A 24,223-nucleotide genomic window follows, 5' to 3' on the forward strand; every position below is an offset into this window, starting at 1 on the left:
TTACTTTGAAGAGTGGTCTGAGCTTAAATGGTAAACCCACATGTGATTTAAAATAAAATATAACATATTTGGGGTTTATAAGGCGAAGATTCCTCTCTCGCATGTGGAATTGCAGTACGACTCTAGTAATCCAGAGCTTTTCTGGACTGTGTGTTTTTAGAAGTGGTGGTGGCAATGGTCTAAAGCAGGGATTGCAATTTTTTTTTTTTCTTTCTGTAAAGAGCCAAATAGAAAATACTTTAGGCTTTATAGACTAAGAGGCTGTATATTGACTTACATAACCACTTTGAAATCTAAAAACTATTGTTAGCTTGTGGACTGTGAAAAATAGACAGCATGACAGATTCAGTAACTCCTGGTCTAAAATACAGTTCTGATGCTTAATTGCTCTGAGGTTTTGGGATTTATGAACCTAGGGCCCTAGCTGAGTCTCAGCTTCCTCATCTGTAAGCTGGAGATAATTTCTTTTCTGTCAGATTTGTGCCAGGGATCCAATGAGAGGATACATTTTGAAGCCCCTAGTAAATTAAATGGTGTTTGCTGTGAGTAGGGTGATCTATGTTCTACTCTACCCTTCAAGACCTGCATTATGCTTGTCCTGGTAAAACATGTTACAAAGCTCTTTCACTCAGAACTGTCCACTAGAATGGTCAGCTTGGCCATAGCTCTGTATACTCTGATGGCTTGTTATTTCTCTAATAATATGTTGGGAGAGGCCAGTGACGCTTTGAGGCGGGATCATAGGCTGTGGACTCTGTTGCCACATTGCTGGCTTCAGGTCCAGCTTCTTTTGCAACGAATGAGCTTCAGGTCAAGCTCGTTACTTGTGTGACCTTGAGTGAGTTTCATAATCTTCTAGTGTTAACAGCTGTATCTATTGAGGTATCATTTCGAAGTGAAGGTCGAGATGAAGTCGCTCAGTCGTGTCCAACTCTTTGCGACCCCGTGGACTGTAGCCTACCAGGCTCCTCTGTCCATGGGATTCTCCAGGCAAGAATACTGGAGTGGGTTGCAATTTCCTTCTCCAGGGGATCTTCCCGACCCAGGGATCGAACCCAGGTCTTCCGCATTGGAGGCAGACACTTTATCCTCTGAGCATTTAAGTACCTCAAAATTTACTCATTTTAAGTGTATAGTTCACTAATTTTTAGTAAGTTTATGGAGTCATGCATCCTTCCCTGAGTCTAATTTTCGAATATTTGTGTTATCCCCAAAGAAACCTGTTCCCCATCTGCAGTCATCTCCTGTTCCTATTCCCAGTCTTAGACAACCACCAAGTTACTTGTTGTCTCTGCAGATTTGCGTGTTTCTGGGTAGTCTGGGGCAGGAACACTGGGTTAGGGCCTGGAAGGAAAGTTTCCCATCCAGGCTTTGCCAGCAGGAGTCATCAGCTGCCTTTTGATGCATCACTGTCATTTTTTACATAAGGATCTAAGACTCCTTCCAGCTCTGAGAGCCTGTGCCATCTTTACTGACATTCTTAGCTTGTCGTTTGGAACAGGGGCTTGGAGCAAGTGTGCAGAGAGAGTAGAGCCGTATTAGGAGCTGTCATGGGGAGAAGAAGGGGACAGTGTCCTCCTCTCTCTGGCTGTCCCAAGAGCTAACTGTAGAACTCGAGCAAGTATGTCACCTCTCTGAGCTTCATGTCATAGGGACACGACACCAATGTCCCTATTGATACCACAGGGCTCTGTTGAGATTACACAAGATAGTGAACATAAAACTGGAAACTGCACTGTGTTTAGAGAAATAAATGTTAGTCTTATTGAAAGAGTTTATAGCAGGTCAGAGTGACTGGGCAGCTTCCAGTGCAGAATGCGTGGCCGTTTTAGTGACACTGACCGATCACCAAGGCAAATCCATTCCAAGCTGAAAGCCCAAGTATAAACCTTGCTGACTGTTTTCTCAGGCCCAAGAATATAGTGGGCCCATGGTGTTGTGGGCCCATGGTTGCTGTTCTTCTTTTTTTTTTTTCAGATGTTTATCTGCTTTTATTTTATTTTTTTTCTTTTTCTTCACGTTTCTTTTTTTTTTTTTTTAATTTTTTCTTTTTTTTTTTTTCCTCATAGTGGCAGGAGGTGGAACTTTCTATAATAGAGTGTGTGAAGTTTCAGATTTCTATGCAAAATTAAATATGCTGCAGTTTAATGTCCATTAATTGTGTCCATTATCTCTTATTTCTCTTCCTTAACTAGTCGTTTTGGTAGTGCTTATGTATTTTTGTACTATTTTAATGAATTTACATAGTCTTACATGCTTGGAAATGTCCAGAAGTCTGATCAGTACTATTTTGTCAGTCTAGTTTAATGTCAAATAAGAAACAAATCTGGCCTTAGAGTTGGAGGTTATTGTATTAGGAAGAATACTTTGACCATAAGATCTATGAGTTTCTCAGGAGTGAGGCAGAAAAGTCTTGGTTTTTTTTTTCTTTTTAACAGGGAGAGAGGAGTCAGCAAGACAGAAACCGCGTGTGGGGAAAGTGAGGTGAAGGGGGTCTGCTGGAGAATAAAACAGAATATCTTACCGTGAGGCCAGTTCATTCTCAGCAGGGCTGGATGCTGCTTAGACCGAGGCTGGGCCAAAATGCAGAGTTTGGAGGAAGGAGATGCTTAACTAGTTTGGTTAATAAGCATTTCGTGCCTACTGATCTTTGGAATAAGTAGCTTAGTGGATCATTTGTGGGACCGTCAAAGGGAATTTAGAGGTGTTGTGTCTGGCCTTGTGATAGCTAAACAAACTGTGCGTGTATGTGTGTGTAAAAGTGATTCTATTGTGATAAGCTGTTTTTTGAAGCACAAAGCATGGGAGAGTTTCTTAATCTCTGTTGTTTTTCGGGATCACAGAGCTCAAATAAAATTCTCAGTAAGAACCACTTGTAGTAAGCAGGATTGTTTTTAGCTGCAAGTAACAGACAACTGGATTAACAAAGTCTTAAACAAGTGAAAAGTGAAAGTGAAAGTTACTCAGTCGTGTCCGACTCTTTGGACCCCATGGACTATACAGTCCTTGGAATTCTCCAGGGCAGAATACTGGAGTGAGTAGCCGTTCCCTTCTCCAGGGGAATCTTCCCAATCCAGGGATTGAACCCAGGTCTCCTGCATTGCAGGCAGATTCTTTACCAGCTGAATCACCAGGGAAATCCCCAAAGAGAGGTTTATATTTCTCACCTAGCAAGTAGTCCAGAGGTCAGCAGTTGCTGGCATTGAATCAGTTGATCAACAATGTCAGTAAAACTCGGAATATTTTCACTCTGCTTTCTCATTTTTATTGTCTCTTAATCACAAAATAGCTGTTTCAGCTCTAGACATCATACCCATATTCAAAAGAAGAAGGAATTGTCTTATGGCTACCTCTACCTGTAAGAGAGATAGAAAATTATTAGCTGTGCAATTTTCGTAGTAAGAAAGAGAGTATATGCTATAATGAATCTCCTGTTTCTCCTGGGAATTATATTCTACACATGATATTAACTGATTCTCTACCATTGAATAATTCTTTTACCACCTGTAGTGTAGGAAATCACAGTATCCTGTAATCAGTGGATCATTAGAAAAGTATGTTGTTTTTCAGTCGTTCAGTCGTGTCCAACTCTTTGTGACCCCATGGACTGCAGCACTCGAGGCTTTCCTGTCCTTCACTGTCTTCCAAAGTTTGCTTAAACTCATGTCCCTTGATTCGATGATGCCATCCAGCCATTTCATCCTGTCTCCCCCTTCTCCTCCTGCCCTCAATCTTTCCCGACATCAGGGTCTTAAAAAAGAGTGGATATATATATATATATATAACTAGTTCACTTGGCTGTACAGCAGAAACTAACCCAACAGTGTAAATCATCTATACTGCAATTAAAAGGAATTTAAAAAAGAAAAGCATGCATTGCATTTTACTTTAGATAAAGAAATTGAGCCATTTTTAGAAGTGTTTTTCTGGAGGACCTTCAGGAAAAGCCAGACACCTCTTGAGTAAACTTGTTTAGATTCATTTTATTGAAATGTTAGAATTTCAAAACGTATCTGCAAAAAATGTTGCACCAAAATTATATCTCTAATTTGAAAGAGAATTACACATCAGTACATTGTCCAAATAAAACTAAGATTTATGCTTCCTCCTACTAAATTATTTGTACAAACAGTGGTACCCAGTCCTGGTGAGATGCTTCTTTGCTGCTGGTGAGAGTATAAATAGGTAAAATTCTTTCTTAAAGATTTATAAAAAGTATAAAGAGCATTAAAATGTTAATGTCATTTACCCTAAAATTTCTCTCTAAAGAAGCATTTTGCTTGCCTAATGAAGAAGTTAGAATTATGAACCAGGTTTGTCCATTTGGAATCATTTTTCCAGCGGTGTTCATAATTGTGAAAATATATGGAAACAGAAATACCTTATAGAATAATAAAATTAGCTGTGATCACTCAGTTTCAAAATGATGTAGTTAAAAATAAGAATACAGTCTGTTTATACTATCTTGTAACTTATAAGTTTATACTATTTTATAACACATAGAAATATTTATTTACTCAAAAAATATGCAAAATATTATCAGTTGGTATTTGAGGATTATGAAGTTACATGTTTTAGTTTTCTTTATTATTTTTGATATCCTCTAATTTTTCTCAATGAATATGACTTACTTTTATAGTTATGAAAATTTCATTTTTAAGAGACATAATGAAAATGTGAGTTTGTTTCTTTTGAAACAAACCCCTTCTTTTGAAAGAATTGAGGGGTAAAAAATTGCTTTGACCCAGAATTTGAGTGAGGCTACTAGGTGCTTTAAAAGAACATTTCATTGATGGGCTAGTGAAGGTATCACCAAGCATTTTGCTTCTCTGGTGCATTTCTCAGTCCTGCCATGAAGGGAATGTTTAAAGGAAGTTGTCATAGTAGTTCATTCTTGGGTATTCTCGTAAGTCGCATCACTCTATTTTTCTCTTTCTAGAGGGCTTTCTCTTTTTCTTTTCTGTGATGTTACTGGAGTGGAGTCACTAAGAGCAGAAACTACATTCAGAAGGGAAGGGGACTATTTCCAGGAAACACTTTGTCTTTATGCATCCAGATAACCAAAGCTAACTCATGTGAAGCTGAGAAGATCATTTTTTCTATACACAATTATCCCTTTTGCTCAGTGTATAGAAGATCAGTTCAGTTCAGTCACTCAGTCATGTACGACTCTTTGAGACCCCATGGACTGTAGCACGCCAGGCCTCCCTGTCCATCAGCAACCCAGGAGTTTGCTCAAACTCATGTCCATCAAGTCAGCGATGCCATCCAACCTTCTCATCCTCCATCGTCTCCCTTCTTCTCCTGCCTTCAATGTTTCCCAGCATCAGGGTCTTTTTTAAGGAGTCAGTTCTTTGCATCAGGTGGCCAAAGTGTTGGAGTGTCAGCATCAGTACTTCCAATGAACATTCAGGACTGATTTCCTTGAGGATTAGCTGGTTTGATCTCCTTGCAGTCCAAGGGACCCTCAAGAGCCTTCTCCAACATCACAGTTCAAAAGCATCAATTCTTTGGTGCTCAGCCTTCTTTGTGGTCCAACTCTCACATCCGTACATGACTACTGGAAAAACCATAGCATTGACCAGATGGACCTCTGTCAGCCAAGTAATGTCTCTGTTTTTTAATATGCTGTGTAGGTTTCTTATAGCTTTTCTTCCAAGGACCAAGTGTCTTTTGCATGGCTGCAGTCACTATTTACAGTGATTTTGGAGCCCAAGAAAAGAAAGTCTGTCACTGTTTCCAGTATTTCCCATCTATTTACCGTGAAGTGATGGGACCAGATGCCATGATCTCAGGGTTTTGAATGTTGAGTTTTAAACCAGCTTTTTCGCTCTCCTCTTTCACTTTCATCATGAGGCTGTTCAGTTCCTCTTTGCTCTCTGCCATAAGGGTGATGTCATCTGCGTATCTGAGGTTACTGATATTTCTCTATATAAAGAAAATGTGAAAGTGAAAGTCACTCAGTCGTGTCTCACTCTGCGACCTCCTGGACTATACAGTCCATGGAGTTCTCCAGGTCAGAATAGTGGAGTGGGTAGCCTTTACCTTCACCAGGAGGTCTTCCCAACCCAGGGATCGAACCCAGGTCTTCTGCATTGCAGGCAGATTCTTCACCAGCTGAGCCACAAGGGAAGCCCATATCAAGAAAATGGGGACTCAATATTATTAGTATTGGACCCAATATTAATCTTAGACCCAAGATTAATAGTATAGAAAATGGGGACCCAATATTATTAGTATTAGACCCAATATTAGTCTTAGGCCCAAGACTAATAGTAGAAAATGGGAACCCAATATTATTAGTATTGGACCCAAGATTAGTCTTTGAGCCAAGATTAATAGTATAGAAAATGGGGACCCAATATTCCCACACAGAAGTGCATTGTCTCTCTTTCTGTCGGTGCTGATTTAAGTGTGTTTGGGTGTAGATGTGTGTTGTGTATAAACCCTCACTATCTTCCCATGTGTGAGTTTGAGGGGAGAGGGCAGGAGGAGAAGATATTTCTCCCTAGTCCTGCCCTTCCTATGGGGCATCCATGGCACAGCACTGGTAAGGCATACCAGTTTGTTATTTGCTGGTTGGAAACCCTTGGTATAAAGCCGCAGACTTTTAGAGCTGAAACCTTATGAATTAAGTTTCAATTTTACCTTCCATTACCTGCCAGGCACTTTCATGTACATCTGAGATTCCCAAACTGGGGTGTACTTATCCCACCTGAGTCAGGAGACCCTTGAAGCCTCAGGATCTTTAGAAAGATTCTCCATGTTTACACCTCGACTTCACATAATTCTCTGAAACAATGTTTAAAAAGACAAGTTCACTCATGTTTATTAGTTAAAGGATTGCTTTCATACCTGAAAGTATGTCTAAAATTTCATTTTTGTTTGTTTGCCTTTGTGCTGAAATTAATCTGAGCCATTGATTTTATCTTAATAATAGATCCTTTGATAAGGTGGGCGCCAGGAATTGTGAGCTGCTATTGTACAGACTGAAATGTATAGTGTCACCAACTCCAGCCCAGAACCCTCGCTGAAGAGCTTAGCATGAAGAGAAGAGAAATCTCTTGTAATTAAGAATATGGAAATGACCTTTTTCTGAATAAAAGGGACTAGTATGATTTAAAGCTAATGTTTCTTTCCCCATTCATTTCTTTTATACATAAATCATTTATAGGGAAAAAAAAAAGGAGCAATTAGTGAAAAATTTTGTCTTGGAATTGGTAAAACAATGTGTTGGGTTCATTATGCCCCTGGTTATTTAAAATAGTAGTCTGAATCCTGGGTGCTAGCTGCCTATATGATACGCCCACGTGGGTATTTAATAAGCATCTCAAACTCCACTTGCCCAAGGTAGAGCTCTTGGTTACCCCACAGCCCACAAAGAACCTCCTCTCCCATCTGCCTGGTTGCTCAAGAAAGACCCTAAGAGTTAGCCTCAATTCTTGGCTCTCTCTGTCCCCGCAGCCCATCTGTCGGCAGTTGCTACTGATACTGCTTCCAAAATGTGTCACTGAATCTCTGGGCTCTCCCCATCACTGTTGTGGCCTCCCTGTCCAGTCACCGCCATTCCTTTTCTGGACTGCTGCCCGGGTCTTCTGACCCGTCTCCATGCTCCCTCGTGATCTGTGTTCTACCAAGCAGCAAGAATCATCTTTTAAAGGTTTACTACCCCCACTTAAAGGCATTTCCCTGTTTGAAGTCGTGAGTTGGTCTTCCACAGTAGTTAAACTGAAATCTTGGCCCCTTTACCCTGAGTCGCAAAGCCCTTTGGACCCAGAGCTGCTACCTGTCTGGCCTCAGCTGCTAAAGCTCTCTCATCACAGTGCTCTGGAACCACGGGCTTTCTGTTCCCTGAGTAAGTCAGCCCGTCAACCTGAAGGCCTTCGCCCAAGCCAGGAACAGGATTTCCTCATCGTCCCAAGCTGAACTCCTTCTAGCATTTAGAACAGACCCTTTGGATAAATTCCTCATGGAGATATTTCCTGAACACCTGGTAGGACAGGAGGTACTGCTTGCCCTGCTCCCCCTGCAACTCAGGTGCCATTTGTCACATAACCCTCTTTTAAATTACCAGGGTAACATATAGCTGTCACCAGCACCAATGCCTAAGGCCGGATATATAGGACCGATGGGGACAGGCTCCCATCTGCCTCTTCACCATTGTGTCACCAGGACCAAGGGAATGTGCTCAATAATGGTCTTACATGAACAGGTGCTTTTCAGATGCTGTATAGTCGTAACGTGGCAATCAACAGGTTGTTTCTGCCTGTTCTCTTTTTGTAGCAGACGGGATTGTATGCGTATAAGGTCTTCGGTGTTCTGGAAGACTGCTTACCAGATCTGCTTGCAGATGTCTATATGGACTTAGCCTATAGGAAACAGTGGGACCAATATGTTAAAGGTGAGTGACACAGTTTTCAAAAACCAATTAGAAAGTCGAATCCCATGTTGTTTATTCTAGTCATTAGTAAGCAAAAGGTATAACTTTGCTATATTTTTCATTTTAAATTTTAGCAAACGCATCTTAAAGTGCTAAGTTAAATATGACTTTGCTGTCCTCGGGATTTGTTCCTTGCATGCTGTTAAAGTCACTCTCCAGTTCGCTCTGAGGGCTGCTTTGTTCTTATTTTAAGTTTTGTTATCCCATAAACCTAGGTGATCGTGGAAGGCTTCTTGGAGAAGGTGGTACTGAAGCTTTGTTTTAGAGGTTGAATCAATGTTTTACAAGCAACAAGATTAAATATATATGTATGTGAGGAGGTGAGGGGCTGAGTGGTTTAAGGGCATTCAAGGCCAAGGGGACGGCATGAGTAAAGCAGAGAAGGCATTAAACAACATAAAATGTTAGAGGACTGTGAGCAGTTGGGTGCTGGTGAGTAGCTGGGGAGCAGAATCTGGAACTAGGCTGGAAGGCGGCCCAGAGCCGCAAGGACCTAAGCTGACCACCAGGCTAGGGTTCTTTGATTTTTCCCTGGAAGTAGTGGAGAGTTATGAGCAGCGATAGATAGAGGATCTTCCTGCCACTTACAGCGGGGAGTAGTTTCTGCCGTCCCAGTCAGTCACAGGGAGATAAATACAGCTAGCCCGGGGGCCAGAAACCTTGAGAGAGCCTTGCTGTGGTCAGGGATCTTGGTTGCAAGAAACAAAAGGTAATGAATGCCAGTGTGAGAAAGGGAGAAAGCTTTTTTTGCTTTGGTTTATGACATTGGAAACAGCATGTGTGTCTCGTTCCAGGTCAGCTGCATTCGCCACTTCATTTCTCCAGCTTGACTCTGTTTCCTTCTGTGCGGACCACATTATTGGACAGATTCTTGTGTCATGACAGAGACGCCACCAGAAGATGCAGGCTTACATTCTAACAAAGTTCATCACCCCAGAGGAATAGGAATTTTCCTACTCATTGCATTCAGAGTCACAGGACAGGCTCTACTTGCCTTAGCATCAGTCATTCGCTCATGTACTGGGGACGTTTATCATGATTTTGGGTCACTCAGTGTTATCAAATGGGCTTCCTCTGTAGGGGGAATTGTGATGCCCACCTATTCAGGGGTGAAGGCAGGTGTTCCCTGTCCATTTCCCTGGCAGCCATGGTTCAGTCATGTCCTGTGGACATTGGCAGTTTCTGATGTGTGGTATTTGGTATCAGATGTCCCCACTGTGGAATAAAGTCCAGAGGCAACAGGAGTTTGACTTCTCTGGAATAATCCTGAGGTTCTTCACCTAACTCTAGCCCTCCTAGATCTTCTGTGAGCTACTTGAGAGCCTTTATGAAAGCACTTTTGGCCTAAACATACAAGAGTGGCAAGCCAAGTCTTGTCCACATATGCCTTCCCTAAACTGATCACCATGGCCACGTCCAGCTCAATTTCCCAGCCCTATAATTATCACCGAGTCGCTTCTGCGTAAACTACGTAGTGAAGGAGAGAAAGGTGATGCTTTGAAGGAGAATGAGGTGGTGGTACAAGAACAGGGGAGTCAAAGCCAAACAGGCAAAGCAACAGATACCCACTCATCCCCTTCCTTCCAAGGGCATCTGCAGCCTCTTGCACCAATGGACTGGGAAGCTCTTTACCCATGGCCTGCTTCTAATAGATTTTGTTATTTCAAAAGCTAAATTAATTAACACATTGCCAAAGTCAGTATCTCCCAAAGGTACTCTTTTGTTTCCTCCAGTGGACTTGGCTTGGCTCCTTCTCTAAGTGGTTAATTAGAAGCTTCCTACACAGCTTAGGGGCAGAGTCTGTACACTTTATAGCATTCTTTTACCATCTCCCTCCAATTGCTGACGCTGTTTGCATGCAATAGCATGGTGGATTGGTCCCCGTAATTGTGACAGAAAGCAACATGGGAGATAGGCAAGAACCTCAGAGTTAGCACAGTTAGGCCACTTCCTAGCTTTTTAGGAAGGACTCTGAACTCTCTGAAACCTTCATTTCTCAACTGTACACACCAGACTGGGTGGCTGAGTCCCAGGACACCTGTACTTACTCAGTCAAGAAATCTGAAGAGGGGAGTAAGGGCACAGCAGGGTAACTGTTGGTAATCTAGCGACATCTAGCGGTTCCATTCAGTTCATTCACTCAGTTGTGTCCGACTCTGCGACCCCATCTATGGACTGCAGCACTCCAGGCCTCCCTGTCCATCACCAGCTCCCGGAGTTTACGCAAACCCATGTCTGTCACATCGGTGATGCCATCCAACCATCTCATCCTCTGTCGTCCCCTTCTCCTCCTGCCCTCAATCTTTCCCAGCAGCAGGGTCTTTTCAAATGAGTCAGTTTTTTTGCATCAGATGGCCAACGTATTGGAGTTTCAGCTTCAGCATCTAGTGGTTAGCCTGATTTTTAAACCTTAAATTTTAATTCCTAATTTGGTTTCACTGAATTTTGAGACTGTTTGTGCTATATGATGAACAATTTTTGTTGGGTTCTTTTATTTTTACTGCATTTTTATATCTATTAGACTCTGCCTCTTGGCAACAAGCTTTCAGTGGTAATGAATCTATCAGACTTTTTCCAGAATTCTGTGCCTTATGAGTTAGTGTTTTATCATCCCTAAAGGGTCGGCAGCATAGCAAAGCTTTTTCTTAATTGAAACCAAAGAGACTTCCAGATTCAGTAACTTCTTTGTTTTGTTTCTTTTCTTAGAACTCTATGAAAAAGAACGCAATGGAGAAACAGTGGTCTACTGGCAAGTGAAGTACCCTTTTCCCATGTCTAACAGAGATGTATCCTTTCCAAAGGTGCACTGTTACTCAGCTTTCAAAAGTGTTTCTGTGCCCTGTGGCCATCACCCAATGGTGGTGTGTCCAGCAGGTGGGGACAACGTTGTCTTTGAGTCTTGCAGAAGCATCTGCTAAAGCTCTTCCTGCTTGTGTGGCTTTCAGAGACCTCAGAGTGTGACTTCTGGGCCTGAGAACATGGAGCATCTTTAACCGGGGTCACAGGAAGGCGGCTCATACTTTTTGAACCTTGTCTGGGAAGCCCTTGTGTCACAGAATTGGGCATCTGAGATAACTGTTTCACAAAGAATATTCAGTACATTCCCTCAGTCTATAGAGGAGAAAGCTAAGACCCAGAGAAGTCAGGCGACAGAGGCTGACTTACGTAGCTGCCGACTGGGGGCTGAACTCAGGCCCCGCATTTCCAGCCCTCTCCACCTCCGCTCCTTCCCGATTATTGGCTCTGGACTCTGTGTGTTATGTTTTGCCCCTTCAGTCTCCTTGATTATGATGTGAAGCAGTTGAATAGATGTGGGGAGTTTTAGCTGACACTCTGGGGTTCTGTGAACCCCCTTAGGGCCAGGCTAGGAGGGTTTGATGAGCGTTTGCTGGGCAGACAGATTGGGTGGAATTAGGGTGGGGGTAGGTGTGATTTTGACCTCACTCTTTTCTTCAATCATGGCAGCTGACTGTCTTACACACTGAATTTCCATAAAGGATCCTTTAAATAAAGGATCTTGGAGATTAAAAAAAAAAAAATGCTTGGAAACCACTGAACTGGATGACTGCTGGAATCTTTTCCAGCTGTAACATTCTGTAAGCCTGTATACTCCTGACTAATTGTGCTCTAGAAAGAGGGGGCGTGGGAGTGTGTGTGGGTATTGTTCCTGTGTGATTTCTGTACCCTGGCTTGGCCCATCACAGACTCCATAATGAGTTATTGTTTGGCACAAACTACAGACTGCTAGGTAGTTTGCGTACAGGTGGTGTGTATTTCAGCCAACTGTGGTTATGTAATCTCTGAGATTTTACATGGTTTTCTCTCATCCTGCCAAAACTGTGCAGGCTAGGAGCCATCGTCCCCCTCAGACAGGGAAGAAAATAGAGGCAAGGGGACGTTCAGAACCCTGCTCAGCTTCTCGCCAGGGTCTCACCGTTATGGGCAGTGGATGCAGGCGTGGACCCAGGTCCAGCTGTGTCCAGAGACAGTGATCTGGACCAGAGCAAACCCACCGCTCTGACCTCGCAGGACCCTGCTGGGGGGCGTTCTCGGGAGCAGCGCTTGGGGCTCCTTGCAGTTCTGTTGCGCTGTCTTTCCAATGCCACACAATCCCATGAAGAGTATCTCGGTCTTTGTATCTACAGGGCTGTTCAGGTTTTGAGAACAGAGAACAGTGTAGAAGAAAAGAACGTTAGTTTTGGAGGGAAGGCGCCCAGGGTGAGTGTGTGCTCACTCCCGGTTTGCTGTGTGACTTTGGAAAAGGCCCTTCACTTCTCTGGGCTTTAGTGATCGGGTGGTTCTCCAGTCGTAGCCTGGGCGCCGCACTGGACTTGCAAACTGCTGAAAGAATCCTGTGAAATTGCAGTTAATATATCCAGTTGTTTCTGCAGTGAGTGTCAGGGAATATCTGTCACGTGAACTGAGCAAGTTGTGGGACAGTATTTGCTGAGGAAAAAACAGAAGGCTTGGGAGGGAGGAAATGCACAGCTAAGGCAGCATCATCCCTTCCTGGAAACATGTGAGCACTTACTCTTCAGGGAGTAGCGTGTGGGGGCCACAGACGTCCCGCAGCGTGCCTGGGGAGGGCCAGACCACCGTGGCTGCCGCAGAGGCCGAGCGGCCTGCGGCCGTGGCCGTGGCTGCTGCAGTAAGTGAACCTGTATTATACTTTTACTGGTTTTTTGGATTGTTTTTAAGCTTTAATTCCTTCTACTATGAAGCCTACATTTCCATCATTGGAAAGTCCGATGAACGTCTTAAAGAGCTGAGCCCTCTGCGGCTATGAAAGTCTCACCAGGTTTTGGAGCCTCATCTGGGTTCAAATACAGACTCCGTCACATCAGCTGGGCAGCGGGATCTTTTGCAACTTTCTTTACTGCTCTGAGTCTCAGTTTCATCATTTATAGGATGGGAATATTTATACTGAATTGACAGCAGCGTTCTCAGTTTCAAAGCTGATGCTAAACATAGAGCCCATGAGATATGTACGTGATAAGGGCTCAGTAAGTGATGACTCCTGTTGTTTCTTAAAATCGAATTACCTTCCCTGTAATTGTGCCATAGACATAGTGGCTGGTCTGGGAGTGTTTATTGAGATGAAATGGCTTTGTGATGCTTGGTGAGCCAGACCCAGTGAGGCCATCTGCCTACTCATTATTTGGTTAGTCCTACGTCTTCCTATGATTGCCAGGTGTAAGCACCCTTGCCTGACCGTCCTCTGTGCCCAGAGGTCAATGATTCGGGCCTTTGGGGGAGAACAGAGAGCAATGACCCCATTGTCTAGTGAGTGAGATTTTGCTTCAGTCTCTCTCCCATGCTCCCACCAAGCTTTTCTGCAGGGCAGTGTTACCCTTTTCTCCTGTAGGGAGAAACCAGTAGCAGAGAAGTTGAGTAGCACACCCAGGATGACACAGCTGATAAGTGACCAGTCGTCTGAGATCTCATTGCCTTCTTGGAGAAAGGAGGAGTGGGTTCCCCACATAATGAAAGCGGCAGGGAACCAATCTCCAGGGGCTTATGCGTCCTCTCAAATGACAGCACCAGGTGGGAGGAGCCAGACTTTTGTAAGGTGGGTGGGCAGACGGTGCAGGACCTGAGCTAACAGCAAGGGAGCAGTCACTGAGTGGAGGAGTGGAATCATGTGCCTTTGTTTCTGTTGTGGGCTTCCCTTCTGCTTAGCTGAGATGCAGGCCTTTCTGTTGAGCCTTGACTGGTGGTGTAGTATGTTTACGTGCGGCAGCGGCGAGAGCTGGACTTTGAGGGGCGGAAGGTCCACGTGATCCTGGCCCAGAGCACCTCTGAGCCGCAGTTTCCAGAGAAGTCGGGTGTGATCCGGGTGAAGCAGTACAAGCAGAGTTTGGCAATCCAGAGTGATGGCAAGAAGGGGAGCAAAGGTAAAAAGGGGACATGGGTTGGGGTGCCTGCCAGGGCCCCCCGTGAGAAGACTGCACTGACTGCAGGCATGGAAAATTCAGGATGCTTATTCCCTGAAGTCAGAGACTGGCCACGGGTCCGAAAGAAACAGGAGCGAATCAATTCACCCCCAGAAGCTTGGGTAGCCTAGCGTGTGGATCAGTTCATCCTTTACTGACTCTTGCATGGTCTAGATGAAATTAGGACACCCAAGGGAATCAGAAAGTTCAAAACTCAGTTCGGAAAGGTCCTGCACATGCGCAAGCTGGACGGGGTGGGCAGGAGGGCTGGTGGGACCACCTCTGCGAGGCAGCTCCTCCTCAGCAAAAACCCAGGGACTCAGAACCTGTCTGCCTCGAGTTCCAGCCTCAGAAGAGACAGTGGGTGCAGGAGTTCCCTGCAGCCACCTGCTGGCCTGGAGCGGGTGTGGGCTCGAGGCTGAGGCGAAATCTAAACGTAGTTGTGATGTGTGTTAAGATTCATCCCACTCTTCTGAATCTTCACTCCATCATTTATAAATGGGGGTTTAATCTTAGCAACTTCCTAGATTAATATAATTAACGAGAGCCGTGATTAAATGAGAAACTGTGTCTAAGTGTATCGCTTGCCAGGTGATTAATAAATAGCCGCAGAAGGTGCCTTGGCTGTTCTCCACAATGTTTCTATGTAAGTCTCCTGCAAGGCAAGGCAGAGGGGACAGTCTCCTGGAGTCCTGTGTGAGCCACATCCTTACTTTCTGGGATGGATATGAAAGTGGAAGGTTTGCAAGGTTTGTACTGTATCTTCCTCACAGGTTCCCTCCTGAATTGTTCTTTCTCTCTCTCTCTAGTTTTCATGTATTACTTCGATAATCCAGGTGGCCAGATTCCGTCCTGGGTCGTTAACTGGGCTGCTAAGGTGAGACCCCAGGAAGCAGGAGGGGAGGTGTGTTTGACAGCTGTTCACTTAGCCTGTGGGGCTGTCAGCTTGAAGAGATGTGCTGTCCTAGGCCTCATGATGCTCTTTTATGAAACTGCTTGGTTGATGGACTATGTTAGGCCTGTGGTGGCCAATACCCAGGATAGAGGCTGGGACAAAAGTCAGACTTTAGAAGGAATGCCAGCCCCACCCTGCTTTGCACCAAGACCCCTCCGGGATCACTCTCTGGAACCTCCCAAATAGTAGCCTGTTCCCTGTAGGAACAAGGGTGCCTGTGGACCCTGTATCTGCTCATGGAGGAGTTAGGCTGACCTAGCTCCAGAGACGACCAACCATATTCAAGCCTGGAGAAGTCTCCAGGTTCTTTGTGGTTATATTGTTTTACTGTAAGGAGAGGGAACCCCAGTGGTGCCAGGTCATTCGAGACTGCCTAGAACCTAAAATCATGCTGACCCTTCAGCCTACTTACTGGTGAGAGGGCTCACCAGTCCCCTGGGAGAGTGAAAAGGCTTTGAATCAAACACAAGATGGTTTGAATCTTGGCCCTGCTTCTGACTGTGTAATCTAGAGAAACCATCAATTTCTTCCCCCTTAAAAATGGAGATGGATAGCCCCGCCCTGTAGAGACGGAGTAAACAGAACAACGTGTGGGGAATTTCTTAAGCAGTGAGCAACACTAACTAAAGGATGACATACCCACTCTTGCCCCCCAATCCTCACCATTGCCTAATTTTATAAAGCAAGTCTTTGCTCTTATTTCTTTCCCCTGCCATGCCACGTCCTGTTTTATCTTTCCTTTCAAAAATTGATATCTCATAAATGTCTTAGCTTTTTATTAGCAAAAGCCAAAATATGTGACAAAGTCTTAAAACAGTGGCTCTTGCCTTACCGTGTCCTGCATCTTCCCTTTTGTCATCATCGGTGGCAACATTCTGTGAAAATCTGCTCAGGGTCCCTATTGTCATATTTAGATTCCCAAAGCCATCTTCCTTCACCTTAGCCACACCCTGAAGAATCAGGAGTCATCGCTGTGAGGATACAGAAATGACAATCTCCTTTCCTTTGCAGAATGGAGTTCCTAACTTCTTGAAAGACATGGTGAAAGCCTGTCAGAACTATAGGAGAACCTAGGGGAGGAAACTGGGAGCTTTGTGTCCGTGGGATGCTGTTCCTGGAAGTGCGACGGCCCCCGATGCTCAGCCTACCTTTCCCTTTTCCATGCTTAGAGGCCTGCGTGCTCTCTAGCACTTTGTCCCCGAGCGTGTTTGCCTGACATCTGCTCCCTTTCCCGGTCTCCCCACCCCGGGACCCACTGCCATTCTCCAGTGTGGAATGTGGGTCAGATTATAGCAACCTTTGTTTGTTTATTCTTAAAAAGTGGAATCCTCAGTAGGGAATGAAGTACTTCCATTGTGCCAGTCTAGGGGAATGGTGGGTGGAGGACTGGCAACACTGGGACTGACCCCAGTCAGCTGGCTCCTTCCCACGGGTGAGTTGTTGCAACCTGGGAGGGTGATTTCCTGCTGAAGTTGCATTGCCTACAGAGGTGACTGTCATTGCTTCAAGACTGGAAGACTCACATCCATTTGCCTTATGCTTTGCTGACTTGGATTGGCTAATTTGAGATAATCATCCACTAAGTCCCTCCCCATTCCTAGTTGGGGAGGATCATAGGCTGTTTTGATTTCAAACTATTTTGAAAAACATTGCAGGCCTAACTGTGTAGTATGATGACAATTTTTTTCTCATCATCCATGTTTGGGTTTTCCTTTTTCCCATATGCCCCTGGGGAAGGCTGTCCATACCTCACTAACTCTGCATTTTTCTGGACACTGAGGCATCAAGGCAGCTGTAGCAGTTAACAGAAGCTAAACTGCTTTGCACATAGCATTGAGCTAAAGTGTCTTTATATGGAATTGATGAATTTCCCTTCTGAAATGCTTGGAGACATTGAAAGGATAAGAGTTCACAGCCAGGGAAAATTTATTAGTGGTGTGGTTGACTCTACACCTTTTTCTCAGGAATTCTATCTAAGTTATCTGCCTCTCCCACCAACCAAAAGACTTCTCTTTTCCTACTTTTCTCTTGAATTTTGGAAGAAAGGGTATTCTGTGGATAAAGGCACAGCCTTATAATCTCAGGGAAACATTTTAATTACTTCTGTATGATGGTGACAAAACTTAATTTCAGGGCGTGAAAATTCAGGATGTAAAGCTGGATGTGGGAGATTTATTAAAATGGTATACCTCAGACTGTGTCTTTTCTGTCTGGAAAGGGAGGTGCATTGAATACCAAATAAATACAGAATGACTTATCCTTCTTTTGTCTGCAGTCTCCTCTCTGCCTTGTTCCCTGCGAATGGGACTGTTAGGTCTCTCTGGTTTGCCAGTGAAATCTAACCTGACTCATAGCCCTGAACATAAAAAGGCATTTTAGGCTCACTTATATGCAAGGCTAGGTATAGAATGGCCTGAGGTAGGGGTTGATACAGGTGCTCAAACTGAGGTTAGGAATAATTCTGTCCTTCTTTAAGGTTTCTGTAATGTTGGGCCGAGTTTGGTGGCAGGATCGCTGCTAACAGAAAATGAAAGACCTACGTCTTCCCGAGTTCACACCAAGTCAATAAAAGACAGTGTTTCTTTCCAGTTGACTGTGAAGCATCCCGTGATTCACTTTAAACCATGTGTCAATCCCTGCCCTGGACACTGGTCATAGGGGTAGAGCTACACACATCAGGGACTGCTTCATAAATGTATCATTAAAATAGCACTATCAGTAATGTAGCTGGAATTTAATTTTAGGTAAATTAAATCTGAATGTCTAATAGAAGTCAAGGTTTTCTTTTTTTTAAAAAAATGTATAAAGTCATTGAAACAGAAGCACTGGGATTATAGTCTTCGAGCAAAGACTCCACATGAAATGGTGTCATGCAAAGTGTATCTTTAACAGTGCTTAATAATCTGCGAAAAACACTGAGAATACTGAGCATACTTAAGCATTCTTGGTAAGGCGATTTTAAAAAAGTCACTGAGCTTGCTATAATTAGGAAAGGTCCTGTGGCGTTCGAGCTTGCTAAGTTGGAAATGATGGTGCTAAGCAGCACTGAAAAATGAGATTGTGTAGGCACTGAGAACCCCTGAGCCAACAGGAAATGCCAGCGACCCCAGAAACACTCATGGTGCCGTGGAGGTTTGGCTGGATTCTTCAGGCTCTGACTGCAGGGTTTGAATGTATCATTTGGAATTTGGAAGTTATGAGTGTATTGTTATTCATCTAACCCTTTGCTTCACTTGCTTTCTCATGTCTGTCTCTCTGAATAGACAATAGGACCTTCATGGGTAGAAGCCCTTCTTTCACTTACATTACTGACTCCTAACAGAGTGCACGGAGAAGGCAATGGCACCCCACTCCAGTCCTCTTGCCTGGAAAATCCTGTGGACGGAGGAGCCTGGTGGCCTGCAGTCCATGGGGTCGAGAAGAGTCGGGCATGACTGAGCGACTTCACTTTCGCTTTTCACTTTCATGCATTGGAGAAGGAAATGGCAACCCACTCCAGTGTTCTTGCCTGGAGAATCCCAGGGACGGCGGAGCCTGATGGGCTGCCATCTATGGGGTCGCACAGAGTCGGACACGACTGAAGCGACTTAGCAGCAGCAGCAACAGAGTGCATCCTAGGCACTCAAATGGTATCTAGTGAGTGACTTTAATGATTTGGAGAAGATTGACCAAATGACACACCACCCAGAAGGGAAAATCTATTCAGATAAAGACATTTGAGTTGATTGCATGAAACTCTACTTTAATATTTAACAATTTAATTCAAGCCAAATTATTTCCCTAAGTCATCATTTTAGTGGTTCTAGGTGCTGTAGATCTCCTTAGTCTTTCCTTGAAAGGTCCATGTTAAGGGGTGGCTTTGCTGGTGTGGCTACAGGTTATACTTTAATGTTATGGAAATGGCTGTCTAGCCTGAGTTCAGCTGAGATTAGTCAGGATTTCAGGATTTTCATGATGAAAGTAGCATTACTACCAGTGCTAAATTTTCTTCCACAGGGGAATTATTCACACTGCATAGCAGTTTAAAGCTAAAGACTACCTTGGAACTGAGGAATTCCAGCAGAGGGTCGCTTTCTGAAAATGTTGCTATATCACGGTGAAGGCCTTGGCCTGGCTCCCTGGTTGAGATTCCTCTCCCAGAATCCCCACCTCTAATGCCTGCCCTTCAAAACTCCTTCCCAGCTGGGTTTGAAAGAAATGCCCGAAGAGCCCATTCAGTTCTCATGTTTCTGGGGGCACCACCCAGTCGGCTCAGAGAATTCTCTTTAAATGCTCTGAGATTTGTATTCACTTCACATATTTTTCAGTGGTTTGGCATCCATCTGGCAAGGGGACAGGCATAGTAGTTCCTGGGGTGAGTGAGACAGGCTTGGAGCCCACCCTCAAGGAGCTTATGATCTAGTGAGGAAGACACAGTGGAAGGGCTCTTGAAGGATGATGAGTTGTGAGAAAGGGCAGGTAAAGTGAGTGAAAGTCTAGACCTGGGGCACCAAGCAATTTTGAGGGGTCGCGGAGCACATGTTGGAGTTGGCTGGATGCAGGTTGGAGAAGAAAAGTATTCCAGATGGAAGGAACCGTTTCCATAAAATCCCTGAAGCAGGAGAGCCAGTCATGTTGCAGGACCAACGGAAGGCCAGTAGGTCTGAGCAATGAGAGTGGAGGGAGGCATCTCACATGTGGCTGAAGAAGAAGGCAGTGAGGCTGTGGGAGATCCTGAGAGACATGGCAAGGACTTTTACTTTATATCCAGAATATTAGAAAGCTTTGAAGGATTTTAGGCTCAGCAGTGACCTGATAAGACATAATCAATCCTAACAGCTGCTCATTTCCCCACGGGTCTCCACCATCTCCAGCATCCCTGCAGCACCGTCATGGAGGTGCTCTCCAAGCTGCGGGAAGCCTCGTCATCTGTCTGGCAGCACACTCAGTACCCCCACCCACACCTAGTGTCGAAGGTGGACCATCAGCCTATGAAGTTTAACCAGAGAACAAGGGAAGCAGGGACCATCCATGCCCATCGCCCTGATGCTCCTGGCCCTTGCTGCTGTCAACATGCCTTGCAGTGTGAGTGCATCACGCAGGCTGTCAGGGCAGAGTCAGTGCAGGACCCAGAGTGCTAGAGAAAACAGGGAGTCATGCACAAAATAAGCAGAGCAGCTTGTTAAACTTTCCCCACAGTTTAATTTTCTATACAACTCCCCAACTACAAGGACGATTTCTTTTTTTTTTCTTGAGGATATTGAAACAGGTTTAGGTTCTCAGAGTTTAGAACCAACAAAATGGGAAGACTTCAACGAACTGTTTATATTGCTAATCTATTTGTGTTTTTCTGTGTCTACTTGGACACGTATGATACTCTCCATTTCACCAGATCTATAATGGAATAGCAACGAGGCAGCATGTTATGTGAGTGTGTTTGCAGGTTCTCTGCCTGCTGCGCCAGGCTCAGTGCTAGGCAGTGGAGTTCACAAAGGGAATTAGCAGACTACAGAGGGCATGGAATATGCACACAGTTTATGATAATGAGAGGATGTGATCACCACCGTATGGAAGGAAAACATGTAGTGTTCTAGGATTCTGTGGCTAACTGCTTTGAAAAACAAGACAGCAGGCCTCTAATGGAGCCTCACACAAAGCCCCGCATCCCAATCCAGGACTTCATTATAGCTTGGCTCTCCCAGAAATGGCATCTCAAACCAGTCCACCAGGAATTGCCTGATCAGTGCTGGTTAATCTGCCTGATAGACCCCTCCCCTAAAGGCAAACAGCCTTGCCATAACAAGCATGCTGTTTTCCTAATATAACCTAATTTCTGCTCCCTTCTGCCCACAAAAGTCTCTTATTTTATACTTCTGCTTGCTGCTCCTTTCTATCTCCTGGGGGGCATGCTACTCAATTGAACTGATTTTTGCTTAAACAAGTTCCTAAAAATTTTAATATTCCTGAGTTTATCTTTTAACCTTTCTGGTATGAGAAGAGGGAACTGAAGGAGACCCCCCTCCTAAAGACCCCCAGAAGCAAAAGCAACTAGACTTGGATGCCTGCTGAGCCCTTGAACTGCTTTCTGGCTGTCTCTGGAGTTGGTGAGTAAGTCACTCTCAGTTCTACTTCGGCAGCTTTTCCAAGAGATTTCAGACTTCATTTGAGCACATCTTCTTGACTGTCCAGAAACTGTCCAGAGTGGGTCTGACTTAAAAAACTGGATTGGGACTGGGATTGGGAGGATAATATCTTTTGCACTCTTTGGGGATAGCTCTTTGCCCCCATGGAGTTGTTGAATACATACTGCCAGAAATATCTATGTACTGTTTGTCCAGTTGAATCCTGACAGGATATTCAAAGGATTTTTTTTTTTTTTTTTTAAATTTGAGTAGCCCTCTGATTAGAGATTGGTCAAATGTGGATGTTGATGTTCAGAACCTGATGGGAACTTTTTAAAAGCCTTTTCCTCTAAGCTGAAGTGAAACTATGTTGCCAGAGGGAAAGAAACATTCTGAAGCCTTTGTGGAAGAATTTACCCAAGCATTCCACAGACACATAGCTCTAACTCTGGAACATAAGACCTTTTGATCTTCAGCTTAGTTGAAGATCTTCTCCTGATGTAAAGAAGGGAATTGAGAATAACACTGTTGGATGGGTGAGATGGCCTCCATATCATTCAGACTGCCACCTGAGAAACTGAACCCACTCCAGTATTCTTGCCTGGAGAGCCCCATGGACAGGGGAACCTGGCGAATATAGTCCCTGGGGTCACAGGGAGTCAGACACGAATAAAGCAGCAGGCACTAAGCAGCAGCAGCAGAACTTGTAGTACTTGTCTTACAGATCAAGCCTTTTTAACAACAGAAATGCTCTAGAAATAATTCAAAGCCCGCTTACCCTTTCCACCCATCCCCAAATGTACCCTTTAATGTAAAAAATCTTGCATATATTATAAATGTTCTGGACTCAAGGAACAAAAGTCCATGGTGCAACTTCCATTCTTTGTGCCTTTGAGATGTAGGTATTTACAGAGTCTCCTCTAGGAAGCAAGGGAATTGTTATCAGAAGAAGAGAGAGAAAAAAAAGAAAAGGTTATTTTAAAAATAAAAACTATCAAAAATCTTAAAAGTCGCTTTTACGAATACCAGTAAAATACTATCTGATCGGGTAAACTTAATTTATTTCATCTTCCAGAAATACACTGGACCTGTTTTTTTTTTTTTTTTAATAGACTAGTGAGTTTCATATTATATCTTTTTCATGTCTAGAAATTTTAAATTAAATTTAGAAGAGCTCTGCTTGTATGCTTTTGTATTTCTATATATGGTGATGTTTTTGTGCCTCTCTGAATGGTATTTCCAAAATTATTTTTTTAAAGTTCTACTTAATTGGCTTAAAGTATACAAATCAAGTATACTCTCAGAAACATAGACTAACCCATATGTTTTTCTACATTCAAGCAATTGTACCTAGGTTTGATAGAAGTGAAGTAAGGTTTTATCATACCTGTTGCAAATTTTTCATTGAGAAAAATAACTTTGTATGTGTTAGGGACACTAAAATGGAGTAAGTCTTGTTCAGGCTTCAGTAGCAGGAGAGCAGGCCTCTGACCTGGCTACTGACCTGCCTGGGCACTGCTTGGATTCCATGCCTGCCTGAAAGCACAGCAAATCAGGCAGCACTTTAGATAAGAGAGGGAGCGGGTCTTGGAATTCTTGAGCCCTGGAAGTCTGGCCAACTGCTCAGGGCCTAACAAAATCCTATGACTCACAAGCTGAAACAAATAGCATTATACAGAGACTAAAGTAAAACCCAGAGCTGCATTTTTGTGCCCAAAATGATAGTATCAGTTTGTGGCCTGGGATGACAAGGGGGAGTCCCTGAAACTGCCATCTGATGACTCACCCAATGGAGTGGATACCATGCCCAGGACCTTTTCCCAATCTGGACTCTAGATTGCTGTTAGCGAGGGACTTCCCAGCATACTGTTTAAGTCCAGATATTGGTGATGTATGTGCTATTACTCTTCTCTATTGTTTCTCTTTCTCTTTTCTTTTAATGATTGTATATTGAAATTAAATTAAACATCCCTCTATTAAATATTGAAATTGTGTGTAATGAGTACTTTCTTTTGTTAACAAATACTTTGTACCTGACACTAAACTTTCAGCCAAACAGTATAATGATATAACTCCTTAGGAATAATTATATATTAGGAATGTCTACATAAAAATAATCTCTCAAACCTATACGGACCTAATGTATAGCAGAGAGAACTATGCTCAATTACTATTAATAACCTGTAATACAAGAAAATAAATCACTTTACTGTTTCTCTGAAGCTAGCACAACAATGTAAATCAATTACACTTAAATTAGAAACAAAATTAAAAAGTCTCTCTAGATTTTGGTAACTTGAAAAGTTGTGATAAACTAAATGATGAAAGTTTATTGGTTAGGTCATTCCAAATAAAACAAGATACTAAAACATTAATTACTGAACATTGGCTTCATTTTACAAAGAAACTAAAGGTATTTAGGATGATTAATATGTTTGGTGTCAAACTGAGATATTTTTTATAAGAAAGCACATGTTTTTAGAAAATATTATTGGTGTTTATGTTTGCCAATCTACAGAATGCTCATGTAAAAGTTCATAATTGCTTTCTTAGCTTTCACTAGAAATAAAGGTTTTTAAGTGTTGAATTTAAATATATAATTAAAGCTACTAGAAGTAGTAGGAAAAACATTTCAGTATACAGTAGCAAAGTAGGATATGTGTTTTCAATAAAGAAAGGTATGACAAATGGAATTGCATTTTGTTAAAGGAAAATAATTTTGTTTTAGAGTTGATTGTTTCTTCATGGGAAAAAAAAATCGATGACAAACTAATACAGATGCAGAAAGTTATGG

At 43.4% G+C, this 24,223-nt stretch overlaps 1 protein-coding gene across 5 annotated transcripts in view; it reads left to right on the forward strand.

Moving 5' to 3' along the window:
• Positions 1-24,223, forward strand: part of PCTP (phosphatidylcholine transfer protein) — a 37,545-nt gene that overhangs the window by 7,667 nt on the left and 5,655 nt on the right. For 2 of the 5 annotated variants that reach the window (XM_060395098.1, XM_060395099.1), the window contains 4 exons: positions 8,284-8,401; positions 11,147-11,226; positions 14,163-14,334; positions 15,183-17,587. In XM_060395098.1, the coding sequence (XP_060251081.1) occupies positions 8,284-8,401; positions 11,147-11,226; positions 14,163-14,334; positions 15,183-15,514 (702 nt within the window). In that variant the 3' untranslated portion in view covers positions 15,515-17,587. Of the gene's footprint in view, positions 1-8,283; positions 8,402-11,146; positions 11,227-14,162; positions 14,335-14,964; positions 17,588-24,223 lie in introns of those variants that run through there. The other 3 variants (XM_015098437.4, XM_060395101.1, XM_060395102.1) reach the window with 3 other exon arrangements.

This window comes from Ovis aries, chromosome 11 (genome assembly GCF_016772045.2).
Source record: "Ovis aries strain OAR_USU_Benz2616 breed Rambouillet chromosome 11, ARS-UI_Ramb_v3.0, whole genome shotgun sequence".
Taxonomy (NCBI): Eukaryota; Metazoa; Chordata; class Mammalia; order Artiodactyla; family Bovidae; genus Ovis; species Ovis aries.